This window comes from Antechinus flavipes, chromosome 2 (assembly GCF_016432865.1).
Source record: "Antechinus flavipes isolate AdamAnt ecotype Samford, QLD, Australia chromosome 2, AdamAnt_v2, whole genome shotgun sequence".
NCBI lineage: Eukaryota > Metazoa > Chordata > Mammalia > Dasyuromorphia > Dasyuridae > Antechinus > Antechinus flavipes.
Genome location: NC_067399.1, coordinates 263,017,925 through 263,033,942, shown reverse-complemented (window position 1 = coordinate 263,033,942; position 16,018 = coordinate 263,017,925). Strand labels below are relative to the sequence as shown.

The 16,018-nt window shown below is 35.1% G+C and overlaps 1 protein-coding gene across 1 annotated transcript; it reads left to right on the top strand.

The window, feature by feature from the left end:
* Nucleotides 1–7,421: 7,421 nt before the first annotated feature.
* LOC127546621 (olfactory receptor 4F4-like) lies at nucleotides 7,422–8,378 on the top strand. Its single transcript, XM_051973646.1, has one exon. The coding sequence runs from the start codon at nucleotides 7,440–7,442 to the stop codon at nucleotides 8,376–8,378; it is 939 nt and encodes a 312-aa protein (XP_051829606.1). The 5' UTR covers nucleotides 7,422–7,439.
* Nucleotides 8,379–16,018: the final 7,640 nt, after the last annotated feature.

Here is a 16,018-nt window from a genome sequence, read left to right as displayed (position 1 = left end):
TTTATTTTGTCATCTATTGTTCTAAAGAGGTTTATTCTCATAGGACATTATTTCACATCAAACAAAACATTATTTTCCCTTATGAATTAGAAACACTTCTTTGCATTTTCTCTATCCTATCTGTTTCATTCAGGTAAATGTTCCATGATTTTTCCCTTAGGGGGAAAAATGTACCCTTAAAATATAACTACCAGGGGAAGCCATTCATGGTCTGGATCTTAGTAACATCAACAGATCAACAATATTTAGGAAAATGGATTATCTTACTTTGTAGGGAATAAATTTATATAGTTCAATTTCTTGAGTAATGATTATATGGAGGACAATTAATTTTTTTGGATTTTTCTAATGCCTGATGCTGCCTCATATCCTGTATCAGAAATGGTAAGAGAGATCATTTGAAATGCTATCATATCATTTCACAGCTATTCTTTTTGTCTTTACAGCTGCATTTATGTCTGTTATTCCCCTTTCTCTCTCTGGTGTATTTCAATATCTCTTTATTCCTTATGAGCTATACTTTCACTAAGTTGCATTATGACTTGGAAAACCAGACTTTTCCAAATTAATATGTAGAATTGTTAGATAACAAACTTAGTCAAACCTCAAGTTTCCTGTTCACCTCCATCTGCACAATGAATTCTGCCTATAGCATCACCAAGTATTCATCTAGCTTCTGCTTGACAACTTTTAGTGCCAGGACAGCTCAACACCCCTGGAGGCAACTCCATTAATTCCACCAACATTTATTAAATTACAACTATGAATAAGGTCTTGTGCTACCATTCCAGACACAAAGACTGTTATGAAAGCAATCGATAGTGACTGGAGATTTTTGAACAGAGGTCTAACATAGTCAAATCTGTGTTTTAAGAATATCAATTTGGCAACTGAGGGATAGATTGAAGAGGAAAGATACTGGAAGAAGAGAGATCAATGAAGAATTTATTGCTATAATGAGAAGTGATGAGGACCTGAAACAGGGTAAAGACTACATAAGTGGAGAGAAGAGAATAGATGTTGTCAATGAAGGAGCAAGAAAAGTTAGCAATTGCTTGGGTGTGAGGAGTGAGGTAAAAGGAAAATATAAAAGAATATTCTGAGGTTGTGAATCCACCTGGGTAACTGGTAGCATAGTGGGATCCTCAACAGAGATAGAGAAGTTTGGAGAGAGAGATTTTGAGGGATAATATAATGTATTCTGTTTTAAGTATGTTGAGTTTGAGATGGGTACAAGAAATCTAGTTAGAGATGCTGAATAAGTAGTTGAAAATATGGATTGAAGTTTAATGAGAATAAATATATTGGTCTGGATAGTCTTAATACTAACTCATTTTTGGATAGCCATAAAACTAAGGAAGATTTTTCTTTTCTTGAGTCAATACTCTTCTCTCTTTAACATTTATCCATAACTCATAGTCTACCTTCTGTAGGTAAATGTGTTAAGCATAATCTTCATTTCATATAACCCTAAAAATATTTGAAGACCATCAACTCTTTTCTTTTCCAAGATAAATATTTCCAGTTATTTCAATTGATTTCTTCATCACATTGATCGCCATCCATAATAGATGGTCACACCCATTAATATGAAATGAGTCAATGAAAACTGTGCACAATATTTGAGATGACATTTAATTATGGAAAATCCAGGAATGGTCTGGATCACTTCACTCACTTTGAATATTTCCACCAGTGATATTTTAGACATTCTTTCTCTTTTTCTGCCTTTTTTTTTTATACTCTAATTTTGAATTTCTCATATATGAGACCTAACAACTAAAAATGTTTTGGCCATTCCTACTTTGATTAGTCTTTTCATTGATTGAGGAGAAAAAGGGCTGTTTTGCTTTGGATAAGGCTAAAAGAATATCCAGTTTTGTCATTATAATTATATAAGGATCAATTTTATTTTATTTTTCTTCTTCCCATTTACATTGTTGTAGTCATTATATTGTTTTCCTGGTTCTTCTTTTTTAATTTTGGAAACCTATATTTTTCATTGTCTGCAAGTTTGATGGTAACAAACAATTTCTGGTTGCTGGCTTGTCTCCAGAGCTAGAAGAAAAGTAATCAATATCTTTTAATAGTCAATGACAATTAAAATCAAGAAGAAATATTTTTCAGTTCTGAATAGGAAACTCTTCAAAGTGAGCTTAGGAGAAATGGAATAGTAATAAGTGAAAGGATGGGACAAATGTAAGAGTCTAATTCTTCAGATATTAGATACTTTTTTGAGGAATGACTGGTTTTGTATAAAATTCACTTGTCTTCCATTCGAAAGAAATGCTTTTGTATCTTGTTTGTGTGACCTTCCTCAATTTACTTAAATGAGATTGAATGCTTTATGGGGATAATAATACCATTTACTTCAAAATATTTTTGGAAACGTGCTTTGTAAATTGCAAGACAGATAAATTCAAGACACTCAATACTGGCTTTGCTTGCAATCTTCATAGGGTCCAGGGCAGCAGATGAGAATTCATAGAATCTAGCACTGAAATAGACCTTACAAAGGGATTGAGTCAATACTCTTCTCTCTTTAACATCTATCCATAACTCATAGTCTACCTTCTGTCCAATCCCTTCATTTTACAGATGTAGAAAGTGAGACACAAAAAGGCTGAGTCACTTACCTGGACAGAGGTAAGTAAAGAGAACTGCAGCCAGTTTTAACAAGGCTTATTGCTCCTGACTCTCACGGGAAAAAGCAACTTCATTTTTTAATAGAAAAATGACAATTTTTTGGAATGAAGAATCCTGGGCTGGAATTTAGGAAATTTGGATTTTAGTTGCTTTTAATAACTTGCTCTGTGATGAAGGGAAAAGAATTGTTTCTCTTCTTATTAAGTAATTTAGTTGGTCTAAATAATGTTATAAATTCTTTATAGATCAACCAGTTTCAGTATTTCTGACTTCTGCCCTTTGTTCTGTTAAAGTGTGAACTATATTCTATTTGAAGAAGTTGCTTTCTTCAGCTCTGAGTGATTGCACCAAATATTTACGTTTGAGAGACAGTTCACCAACTCTTTTGGGAAACATTTGGAGTGCTTGGAGAGTCACAGTGATATTTTTTGAATAAGCAAATAAGTCAGATACGTCTCCATCTTTTTTCTCTTTTAAGTGAGGCTAGTTAATTCTCTCTTTCTTTCCTTATATCTTCCTTTTCTTTTCTTTTTTTCCTTGCCTTTCCTTTTCATCATCATGCTGCACAAGCAATAAGCCACAAGAAATTCTGAATCATGTTTGAAAAACTATGGTTCAGAATGGGTAGGTACTCTGTGAAAGAAACAACATTTCACTGACAACTTTCTTCCTTGTCTCTTCAATTAACAGGGAGCAGACCTAGGACAAAGCTGCACCAGCACCTGATTGGCCCAGCTTCTCTGACACAGCTTCCTGGTCATCTGGGGGCATAAAAAGTCTTAGTAACATGGAACCTGAACCTTTTAGACTTGATGGGTTCCAATACCATAAAGTTGCCATACTCTGTTGACCTGCTAACTAGAAATGTTTCCATATAGAAATGAAGGGGGCTACATTGTTACTTGCCTTTAATGTTTTAGGCAAAAATTAGTTATATTATAGGAATTGCATTTCCTGATGTAGCTTCCTTCATCTCCATCACTACATCATTAGAGAAGAATTATTTTTTATCCTCTTTGGGATCTGATATTGTAAGTATTAACTATATAAGATGTTTTGTGTAACTAAGGTTTTTCATTTGGCCCTACTAATAATAATATGACTAGAGGTTACTAAAAAGTCCTGCACAGATATGTAAGCCCATAGTATTCCTTCCCTTCAAAGACTATCTTCTGCAGTTTGTTATGAATAATTCAAATGAGGAAAGGAATTTAGATGATAATCTGAGGGTTGAGTGGGACTGAAAGTCCACTAATGTTTAAGTGCTGAGTTTTTCTAGCATGCCTCATAGGCAGATTATCAAATACTTTCCTATGAACCCCATGTTTCAACAGCTATACCCAAAGCTGTTTGGGGATGATACCATCATTTCCAAAATGCCAACTTGTCCAAGTAAAAATTGTCCCCACTTCTTGCAAGAATTTTATCAATCAGCTCACATCTGTGTAGTTATGGTGTGTGTGTGCAACCAGTAGCTTAAGTCTGAAGTAAATTTTTTTTTTTTGGTGGCTCCACCCAGAAGGTAGGATTTCATTGTCCTGCATAGAGCCCAATTTTAGTGTGTGTGTGTGTGTGTGTGTGTGTGTTACAAATCCAAATTATCAAATATATTTTCTCTAAGAATTTTATCTCCTGTCTTGTAGATAAAGTTAACTCTATGAAATCAGATCTTTTGAAAATTTCCTCCAAGATATGGAAGTCCATAGCAGAGAGCATTCTATAATTGTCTTCATTAGACCATTGAGTCACTGGTTATGTTTGTCTTTGCTCTCTAGACTACACAATTTTCATTTTGAATATCTGTAAATACTCCAGTTGCTTTGGTGGTAAGATTCCACTCTGTCCCTGCCCCTTCAAGGTTAAGAGATACCTCCTCCTCTTGGAAGTAATATATAGCCTGAAGGTTTATTATCTGCAGTGGGAGACTTCCAAATCTGTTTTCTTTTTCTGGTCTCATGACTATTTCATCAGGACCCTGAATCTCTAGATCAGAGAACATAAGTTGGGCTCCTACATAAGTTGTAGATTCTGGGGTTGGAATCTACACCCAGAAGGAGAGATTCTTTGCCTTGGCCTAGTCACCAGCTCTATTAATTACCTCTGTATTCATTGCACAGTACCTAAATATGGAGAGCTCAGTCTCTAGCTGCTGAGATGCCAGTCCAGTATACTTTTAGTTATATTACACTAGTGATCCAACTTAAGCAGAACAACAAATAATATTCTGGGAATGCTGGACTTGGTGTTTTCCTTATCTTCTTTGGCTCCTACGTAAGTTGTAGATTCCGGGGTTGGAATCTACACCCAGAAGGAGAGTCACTCCTCCTTTTTTTTTTTTTTTTTTTTTTTTTGGAGCTGGATCCTGTTCCCTATCCCATAGAAAGAACTCTCCGGACAATTGGGAGACTCATGAGCCAGGGAGCCCTGTAGTGTCTCACCACTCAATCACCTCAGTCTTCATAGTTGTAGGTTTCTTCCTCCAACTCAACAACTATGTTATATATGAAGCCATCTTACCTTATCCCAACCTTCCAAAACTAAGCCAAATGGCAGAGACATATCTCTAATGCCAGTATTCACTTCAGGTTCCATTTTGGGATGAAATAAGATACAAGTGAAAGGTAAATTTATATTAATATAGTGTCTATCATTGTCAAAACACTGTGCTAAATGCTTTTTAAAATATCTCATTTGATCCTCATAGTAACTCTGAGAGGCAGGTGCTATTATTCTCATTTTATAGTTGAGGAAACTGAGGCAATGAGATTAAGTGATCAAGCTATCTATAATCATATCTATAATTATATCTATAACGGGAGAGGAAAGAGACTTACTTAGAAAGTGACATAAGCTAAAGTGATACTTGAACTGAGACTTGAAAGTCTAGGAAGCAGATAGGTGGAAGTGAGAAGGGAAAGAATTTCAGGCACGAGGAACAGTAATCGAGAAGGCATGGAATAAGGAAGTAATTTGACCAGAGATTTTGGCCAGAGTTTGGTCCAAAAGTTTTTGTTTGCTGACCCTTGCTCTAGTGCTAACCACAGAAAATATATGAGTGTTGCTACATCATATAGTACTTAGATGGAGAAATAAGGAAAGAACAAAGAAGACTGGAAAGATAAAAAGAATTCAAGTTCTGAAAAGATTTCAAATTTCCCAAAGATCACTTTATATTTGATCTTCAAAGTATTAGGAAGCCACTGGAATTTAGAGTAGGGAAATGACATGGTCAGATATGTACATTAGGAAAAAAAATGAAGGTTTGTAACAGATTTGTGACTTTAGAAAATGGAAAGTAGAGGATGTATACTAGAGGTAATCAGAATAGGAAAAACAAGACTTGGCAATAGATTAGATTTGCAGGGTAAATAAGAATGAGAAGGCAGGGGTTGACAGTGATGAAAGTCTGAATGATTGAGAGGATGGTAGTACTCTTACCCAAGAATAGGGAAGTTGAGAAGAGGCAAGAATTTTAGGGAAAGATAATGAATTCTGTTTTGCACATATTTAATTTGAGACTTGATAAGGCAGTTTGAAATGTCCAAGAGACATTTGGTGATAAAAAACTAGAGCTTAGCAGAGAAATTTGGACTGGATAAATAGATCTGGGAATCAGTCCTCTGCAAAGAGATGAAAATTGAACCCATTAAGTTAGTTGGAATCACCAAGTGGTCAGCAGGACAGTATAAAAAGTAAGGAGAAAAGAGGACACAATTGATTAGTGGGCGTAATATAGATGAAGATCCAGTAAAATGGAGCAATTTAGGTAAGAAAAGATGGAGACAACAGTGTTGCAAAAATCGAGAGATGTGAGAATATCCAGGAGGACCAAGTCAAAGACTACGAGCTCAAAAATGATAAGGATTGAAGAAAAGTCATTAGATTTGGCAAACAAGAGATAATTGATAACTTTGGTACTTTCACCTGAAGAACCTACATTTCTTGCTTTTTTTTTTTTTTTAAAGTACATTCCATTTTATGCCATCTAAAGATGCCTCTTATGCTCTGAGAAAATATGTAACTATGCCTCCTGGTCTTTGTTTCTTTGTCTACTATATTCTCATTTATCTTCCACACTAGCTTCCCCTCTCCTCCCCCTACCTCTCACCCCTCTACTACTTCTATGTTTTTTATTTCTTCAACTTTCTTGACAGCAGAGGTAGTTTGTTATAGTGGATAGAAGGCTGGAACTGGAGTAAGGATGTGCTGCATTCAAATCCTTTTTCTGGCACTTTTTATCTGATGATCTTGAATAAATCACTCAACCTCAAGGAGCTTCAGTTTCATTTAAAAAATTAGAGGGTTAGTTTAGAGCAGGGATTGACAAACTCTGGCCTGTAGGTCAACTTCTTTCCATTAATCTGCATCACGAACTAAGAAATAGATTTCTTTTTTTACATTTTAAGATATAATAAAACTATTTTAAGTTTTTAAATAAAATTTTATTTTTCATAGAAAAAAAGCTTTCTTAGCTTTTGGGAACTGCATAAATAGACCCAGGATTTGACCCAACAGTTTTTGGTTGCTGACCCCTGTTCTAGGTTTCTAAGGATCTCTATTAATTCTAAATTTATGATACTTTGAGCATGTGATTATTACTTCTGATATGCTTATTTATGCCCCTTCTAGCTTTTGCACCACTAACACTTCAAAATAGAGCCCTTTTAAAGTCACTCATAAGGCAAATAATATATATATATATATATATGTATATATATATTTTGTCCTCATGGTTCTGATTATTTCCTTGTTATCCTTAGGTCATTTCAGTGTCTGTGACATCAACTGAATCAATGGATGGAGCAAACAACACTGTGGTATCTGAGTTTGTGTTGTTAGGATTGTCTGCTTCTTGGGAGATGAAGATTCTCCTCTTTTTCTTTTTCTTTTCCTTTTATGTGGGAATTATGCTTGGAAACTTCTTCATTGTGTTCACTGTGATTTTTGATTCTCATTTGCACTCCCCTATGTACTTTCTGTTAGCCAATCTTTCCCTTATTGATCTTGGTCTATCTACTACTACGGTCCCAAGGATGATCACTGATATTTTTAGCGAACACAAAGTCATCTCCTTCCCAGGATGCATGATACAGATATTCTTTATCCATGTCATGGGAGGAACAGAGATGGTATTGCTCATAGCCATGGCCTATGACAGATACACAGCCATTTGTAAACCTCTTCACTACCTGACTATTATGAATCACAAAACATGCATTTGTTTTGTAGTGACTGCCTGGGTGATTGGGGTGATTCATGCTGTGTCTCAGTTTGTTTTTGTTGTAAATCTGCCCTTCTGTGGCCCTAATAATGTTGACAGCTTTTATTGTGACATCCCTAAAGTTGCAGTACTTGCCTGCACAGATACCTCCTGGTTGGAATATGTGGTCATTGCCAACAGTGGGCTTATCTCCATGTGCACATTCTTTCTCTTAATCATCTCTTACATTTTCATTTTAGTTACTGTAAGACATCATTCTTCAGCTGGTTTATCCAAGGCTTTTTCCACACTTTCAGCTCATATAGCTGTGGTATTCTTGTTCTTTGTTCCCTGCTTCTTTGTTTATGTGTGGCAAATTCCCACTCTATCACTGGATAAATTTTTACTTATTCTAGTTTTTCTTGTCACTCCACTCTTGAATCCTGCCATATATACATTGAGGAATAAGGATATGAAGTTGGCCATGAAAAGATTGACAAAGAAGATTGTGAGATCTAGAGAAACCAGATGATGGACTTTGTTGAAGAAGATCAAAAGATGTTTTATGATCATAAATTTGGCCGGTATTGAACTAATGGAAGATCACCAGGACCTTGGAAGTTCATCTGTATTCAGATTTCTGGTTATTTCTTTTTAAACCAGATCATCTTTCCAATTTTAAAATAGGCCCAGAGATGAAGTGTGTAAGAATCATTTGAACATTGCCTTATTGATGTAAGGGCATGGAAAGGTTAGAAAGATGATGGAATGACACATACAAAGCAAGCAGTGGTTGGCATTCTTTTTTAAATGAGTGTGACACTATTGGTCACTAGGACAAATGCTTACTTTTTTTTTTTTCTGTTCTGCACCAGAATATATACTTTTGATCAAGAGCTCAGTCCTATTTATAATGTGCACCAGGTCACTTGAACATAGCCACCATTGTCTCTATGGCTTCCATCTTACTATAGAAAAGATACCTGATGCATATATTTTGTCTTTGTACTTTCTTGGTGGGGATGCTTTTCTCTCAGTAGTCCAGGGCTTAGTGTAGATAATCCATTCTGATCAATAGTTATTTTCTTCATTATCCTGACTCCTCTCACTTTTTGCATCATTCATGTATGACTTGTTAATTCATCTTTAATTCAAGAATACATTATATGAGGACATTATATACCAGTAACACAAGCAGAAGCATTACTATGACCTTGCTCTCAATTAATCAATTAATTATTTGCTCAACAAAGAATGAATGAGGAATGATAAAATATTTAGTAAGCAGTTATTATTTACCAGGCACGGCACTAAGCTCTAGTGCTACAAATAGGAGAAAGACAGTTCTTGATCTCAAGGAGCTCACATTTTAATGGGAGAAGACAATATATAAAGGGGAGTTAGTATACACCCAGTAGCATATTGGAAATGATAGCTGGAAAATGCTATGGAAGGCTGGTTCCAAGGAAGTTAAGGCAAAAGCATACTTACAAGAGCCCATGGTGATTCAAGGGGCAGAGTACAATATTTTTATGCAAAGGGCAGTGAGAAGAATGAGAAGCATTTATTATGTTTGTGAATAAGTACATAGAGAATACATACAAAGTAGATGACAGTTCTATCTTAGAGAAGGAGACAATAGCAGTAGGAAAGCTAGGGCAAAATTACCTTTAGAATGTCATGTGTGAGCTGAGTCTTGAAAGAAGCCAGGGATTTTAAAGCAAGGCAATGAAAATTTATTAAACTTTAGCTGTGTAATGGACATGGTATTAAGATCTAAGGATACAAATAGAAGTGAAAAGAAAACCAGTCTTTACCCTCAAGAAAATTACATTCTTTTAGGAGAAGACAATTTCAGTTCCATTTATTTTTGGGAAGTCAAAAGGGAGCTAAAAACTTCAAGGAGGGAGAAGGAAGTGCTTAAGGCAGGGGATGGTGTAGAAATTCCCTTTGCCTAAGAGGAGAGCCAAAGGGGAATGAAGATGGATCAGTATGGGCTCCTTCAGAACATGGAAGGCTTGGGAGGAACTCATCAATGGAAATATGGGACTGCTGTCACAGAGGACTATACAGCATGAAGACATCCTAGATGCTGATTAAAATTGCAGGATGAAACTGCTGGTAAGGCATGGTGTTGATATCCAGAAAGTCATAAGCAGAGCTGAGAGGTTAGGTGAGAAGGAATATTATTCCAGATGTATAAGGAGCTGCCAGTATAAAGATAAAGAGAATCATGTGTGAGAAATGAAAAGTAGCACAATATGTAAAAAGGACTAAGGCAAGCTACAGATGACACAGTGGATATAGTGTCAGGCCTGAAAAAGAAAGACTCATCATTTTGAATTCAAAGACAGCTTTAGACCTTGTTAGTCTCAGTTTCCTCATCAGTAAAATGAACTAAAAAAGAAACTGGCCAATCACTCTAATATCTTTGTCAAGAAAACTCCAAATCAGGTCATGAAGAATTGTATACAACTCAAAGTGACTCCACAACAACAACAAAAAAAAATGGTAAAGACTACCAAGCGCATGAAAGGAGTAAGAAGTTTGGAAAGATTGGATGGGGTTAGACTATGAAGAACTTTAAATGCCCAAAAGAGGAATCCATACCTGGTCCCAGAGGCAATAGGATGTCGGTAAAATTTGTTCTTAAAGGTAAGGATGTCCTGTCTCCAACTGCTCCTACCTGACTAGAAAGGACCAAAGGAAGTGACTTTACTGAAATTTAATTATTAGTCTTTAAAAGAACTTGGTGCAGATGGGAATAAGTTGTTTGATTATTGCATTTTTTATTTTTGTTATCTTAGTTATTCAAAAGGGGATTCTAACTTTATCTCCTATATTTCTACTTTGGAACACAGCTATTTAGCTTTTATAAGATGTCTTATTTTAATTTTATCATTTAGTTTTTACAAGATCTCTTATTTGCTATTGATTTTCCCAAATTCTTATTTAATTTTTAATTAACACTTTTATTAGGGATTTATCATATGCATTAAAGAGGAGAAAGAAAGAGAAATTCCCTTTAAAATTACTACAAAATGCAAAATATTTTGAATTCTACTTTCCAACATATATGCAAGAACTATATAAATACAACTACAAACAACTATTTATAAAAATAAAGATGGATGTAAATCAATAGAAAAAATATAGTAGTTGCTTGTAGGTAAGATGGACAATATTATAAAAGATAATGTTTTCTAAATAATTTTACTTGTTCAATGTCATACTACTCAAACTAACAAAGGATTACTTTGTATAATTAGTAAAATTATAATGAAATTCATAGGGAGGAAGAAAGGTCAAGAAGCTTATAAAAAATAAAAGATATGGGAATAAAGATATCCTTACAGTGTAAGATCTTAAACTATACTACAAAGTAGTAATTAAAGTAATTTAATAATGGTTAAGAAATAGATAGATTAGTGGGGACGATTAGGTACACAACACTCAGAAGCAAGTATGCTCAATAGCCTATATTCAGTAAACACAAAGACCCCAGCTACTGGAATAAGGACTCATTTTTTGACCAAAAAAGAAAAGAAAAAAACAAGAAAAAAAAAACAAAAAAATAAACAAAAAAACCCAATACCTTGTGGGGTATATTGGATTTTGTTGAATGGATCCTGTTAAGGAGGGGAAAAACTTAAAAATAAAATCCTTTTTAATCCATCTTTAAATATTGTTCTACCTTCATTTTCTTAGTTGTAAAGCTTGGTGCATATTTCCTGGAAAAACCAAGGACAGTCAGAGAGTGTGACGTCTTATCTTTTACTTATATCATTCAAATGCTTTCACTTTGATTTTCTTCACTTGTTTTTCTAATGAAGAAGTACTTCTTTTTGCCAAGGCAAACTCATCTTTATGAGCAAGTAACTCTGTTTCTTCTCATCTCCATCCAACTGATTCCCATTATTTCACTCCCTCAATTTCTCTTTGTCTTCTGGCTGCTTCCCTAATGTCTAAAAACATGTTGCTATTGCCCCAATCCTACAATTACCCACCCTGACCTTCAACCCTTAGTTGGAAGAAAGAAGGGGGGGGAGAGATAAAGAGAGAGAGAAAAAAAGAGAAGAGAGAGAGAGAGAGAGAGAGAGAGAGAAGAAAAAGAAGAAGAAAAAAAAGAAGAAATGAAGGGGGAGAGAGGGAGAAGAAGAGGGAGAAGAAGAAGAGGAGGAGGAAAGAAGAAGGAGGAGGAAGAGGAGGAGGAAGAGGAGAGGAAAAGGAGAAAGAGGAAGAGGAGGAAGAAAAAGAGGAAGAAGAGGAGGAACAGAAAGAAGAGGAGGAGGAGAGAAGAAGGAAGAAGAGGAAGAAGAGGAGAAAGAGAAGGTGGAGGAGAAGGAGGAGAAAGAGGAGGAGGAGGAAGAGGAGAGGAGGAGGAGTAGGAGAAGAAGAAGGAATAGGAGGAAAAAGAGGAGAAAGGGAGGAGGAGGAGGAGGAGGAAGAAGAGGAGGAGAAAGAGAGAAGGAAGAGAAGAGAGAAGAGAACGAAAGAGAGGGAGGAGAGAAGAAAAAGAGAAAAGAGAAGAGAGAGGACAAAGATGAAAAGAAAAAAGAGAAGCGAGAAGAGAGATATGAGAAAGAGGCGTGTGTGTGTGTGTGTGTGTGTGTGTGTATGTGTGTGTGTGTGTGTGTGTGTGTGTGTAACAAAGAGAGAGAGAGACACAGAGAAGGAAATAGAGGGAGAGGGAGGGAGAGAGAAAGACATAATGGTGAAAATTTTTAGCATATACCACACCTGTCACTAGACCTCTATGCTTCTGTCTAGCTATCTATAATTCTATATCAAAAATTAGAAGCCTTCTGTATTTATCTGCCACACTCACCTATATCCAATTGCTCTAAAATGGGGTCAATTCTAAGGTTTTTCTTCTTACCATGAGACTTACAGAATCGTACATCTCCCAATAATCTTAGCCAGGAGAGAGAAACTTGCTTCCCCTTCCTCTGATATCAGTCCCCTCCCACCTCCCCCACAATCTTTTGTATGAATGCTCAGATATAGCTTAGTAGCCAGTTGATGAATTGGAGCTAATAGCTATAAAATTCCTGCATAATCTCAGAAGACCACATGAAGAACTTCAAACTGCATCAAAAAAGTCATGGTCAAATTCATGAAGGATCTCTTGTTGGCTAGTCCCCATTACACACTTTCTCTTGTTTTAAAAGAATTGCCATTTTTGGGAAATTGACCAATGTCCATTTTGAACAGAGCATCCATGTCTCAAATTCAGAACTTATCTAAGGTTTTTTCCTTTTATTTGTTGAAAATAAAGTTATCAGTGACCAGATATACACAAAATAAAAAATGTAGTCAAGAGAATTCTTCTCTATCTACAATGGTTTTCCACCTCAAAACATTGTGAGAAATCAAGTCCTGTGGTAATTTCTCCTTGTTCATGTTCAGTACATCAAGCCATTAATTTCTACTCTTTTCATCATTTTAGAAGTTATTGTGAGAGTAAACTGAGATAATGTATGCAAGTAGAATATGAAATCTATAAGATCTATTCAGAAGAAGCAAAATAAATCATTAATGAATAAACTTTTCTCTTTCAGGATTCCTTGTATGTAGGAGCCTTAGAGACATGACAAGAGAAAAAACTTCTCAGCTAAGGAAAATAAGGGAGAAATTCAAGAAAAGGGTAGGGAGGAGAGATAAATCTGGGCAGGTAGATCCATGCTCAGGAAGATCCATGCTCAAGATTCAATTCTCTGGAATATGAACTTTATATTTAGGCATTTATCTAAATCAACAAACGATCTTCCCTGTTTCCTTTCTCACCGTATCTCAAATAAAAATGGGACATTTCTAGGGTTACTTCAAATGTAAAAAAAAAATTAAAGTAACCCTCTTTGTTAAATGAAAGTGTTCCAATAACTTGCACTTAAGTTTGAACAGATTTGCTGTTCTTCACAATCACCATTTATTTAGTTCCTATGGTTTATACAATACTGTATCACTGGTAAATTCAAGTTTATAGAAGGTAATAATTCCTAAGTGAACAGAGCTTAAAGTCTTCTAAGGAATACATATTTTTTCCTTTAAAACCTATTACATTTTTACATACTTACTTGGAGTTTCCCAAGAACTAAGTTTTTTTCTTTTGATTTCTTTCTTTGTTTAGGAATCTTATTTGTTTATTGTTAATGACAGTTAAATGATGTGCTAAGGTTTCATAACTAGCACATTCATATGGATGTGAATCATCAAGGAATAGGAAAGAACTTTTTTTTTATTTAGAGAGTTTTTTAAATTAATTAATTAATTTTTAAAGTTCCCCAAACTCTCTTGTTTCCTTTCTGAATGAAAAGGCAAAGAAAACAAAACATTTTAGAAATATGTATAATCATGCAAAATTTATTTTCTGGAATATGAACTGAAGCTGTGTTCTGAGAGAAAAAAAACCAGAGGAAAAAATTTGCATTCTGAATCCATCACTTCTCTTCTTAAAGGTAGATGTTTCATCATGATTCCTTTTTAATTGAAGCAGATCATTGTATTGACCAGAGTTATTAAGTTTTTCAAAATTGATCACCTTTACTATATTGATGTTATCATATGGATTGTTCTCCTGGCTTTGTTCTCACTCACCTTTGCTTCATTTCATAAAGTTCTTCTCAGGTTTTCTCAGAAGGTTTTATTATGTAATTTTTATTGACTTTGTAACACAGAAGCATCATCAGACAAACTTTTGATCCAGGAGTTTCATATCATCTTTCATCTTTCTTTTTTCATCCCCAATGGTTTTTAGACCACAGAATATCAGCCCAGCCTATAGCAAAATACCAACTTAATGATTTACTCTTCTTGCTTTTATATGCTAAATCAAAGTGGAAGAAGAGGTTGATTCTCTTATAAAGGATATTGGAAACAACTGCTGCCTCCTTGTCCCACAAGTTGGTCACCTTACCTCCCTAACTTGATCTTTACTTACATGGTGATTACTTCCTTACTTAGATGATGGTTATACTATAGTAATGGCTTTTATTTCAAGTCTTCCTTTTTACCCCAATCTGTCAATTCTGTAGATATTTTTCTTCACCATCTCTATCATTCCAAAAATGGCTTATACTTCTGAGGCATTATTTCACCAGTATATTATTTTCTCTCCATCTCCCCTACCCTCTATTTCATTGCCAGATAAATATTTCAAGGTTTTTTCCTTACAGAAATCTAGAATGCCTCTAAAAAACAACCAAGAGACCAGGAGAAAGTCAATTATGAGCTAGATCTTAGTAGCATCAATAGAGTACAAACATTCTGGAAATTAATTATCTTCCTTGGTAGGGAAGAACTTTATATAGTTCATTATCTTGTATGGTGATTATAGGAGAGACAATTAAATATTATAGCTTGCTCTGATGTCTGTTCCTTCCTCATATCCTGTGTCAGAACGGGTATATGTGAGATTATTGTAAATTCTATCATACCATTTCACAGCTGTTCTTTTTATCCTTATAGCGGCACTTCTGTTTTTGTTTCTCATTTTTCCCCATCTCTCCTTGCTATGTTTCTACCATTTAAGTTCTACTATAATGACTACTATAATTAAACTGCATTGTTAAACTTTGAAAATCAAACTCTTTCCAATAAATGTATAGCATCTTTAAACCATAAACTTAATTGAATTTTAAATTTCATGTTCACTTCCTGTCCAAACCATCACCAATAAATGTTACATGTCCTCAGTTCACTCACTTCCATTGCTAGAGAACTCAGCACCCCTGAAGGCAACTCAGTTCATTCCAGTAACATTTATTAAATTCTAAATATGAGCAAATATCCTGTGCTAGCACTCTGGGCACAAAGACTGATAGAGCAATAGTGAGGCACTACAGATGTTTGAACAGGGATGTAACACAATCAATTCAGTGTTACAAGAATATTAATTTGGTAGCAATGTAAAGGGTAGATTGTAAAAAGAGATTGGATACAGAGAGACCCAATTGTGAAATGTCTTATTGCAAATGTGAGAAATAATTAGAGACTGAACTAGGGTAGGATTATGTGAATGGATAGAAATGAATAAATGCAAGAGATGAAATGAAGCAAGAGCAAAAAAAGTTTGCTGATTGATTAGCTGTGGGGAGGAAAGGACAGAGGAAGAGTAAAAAGATGGTGCTGAGAGTGTGAATATGTGTGACTAATAGCATGGTGGTGCTTTCC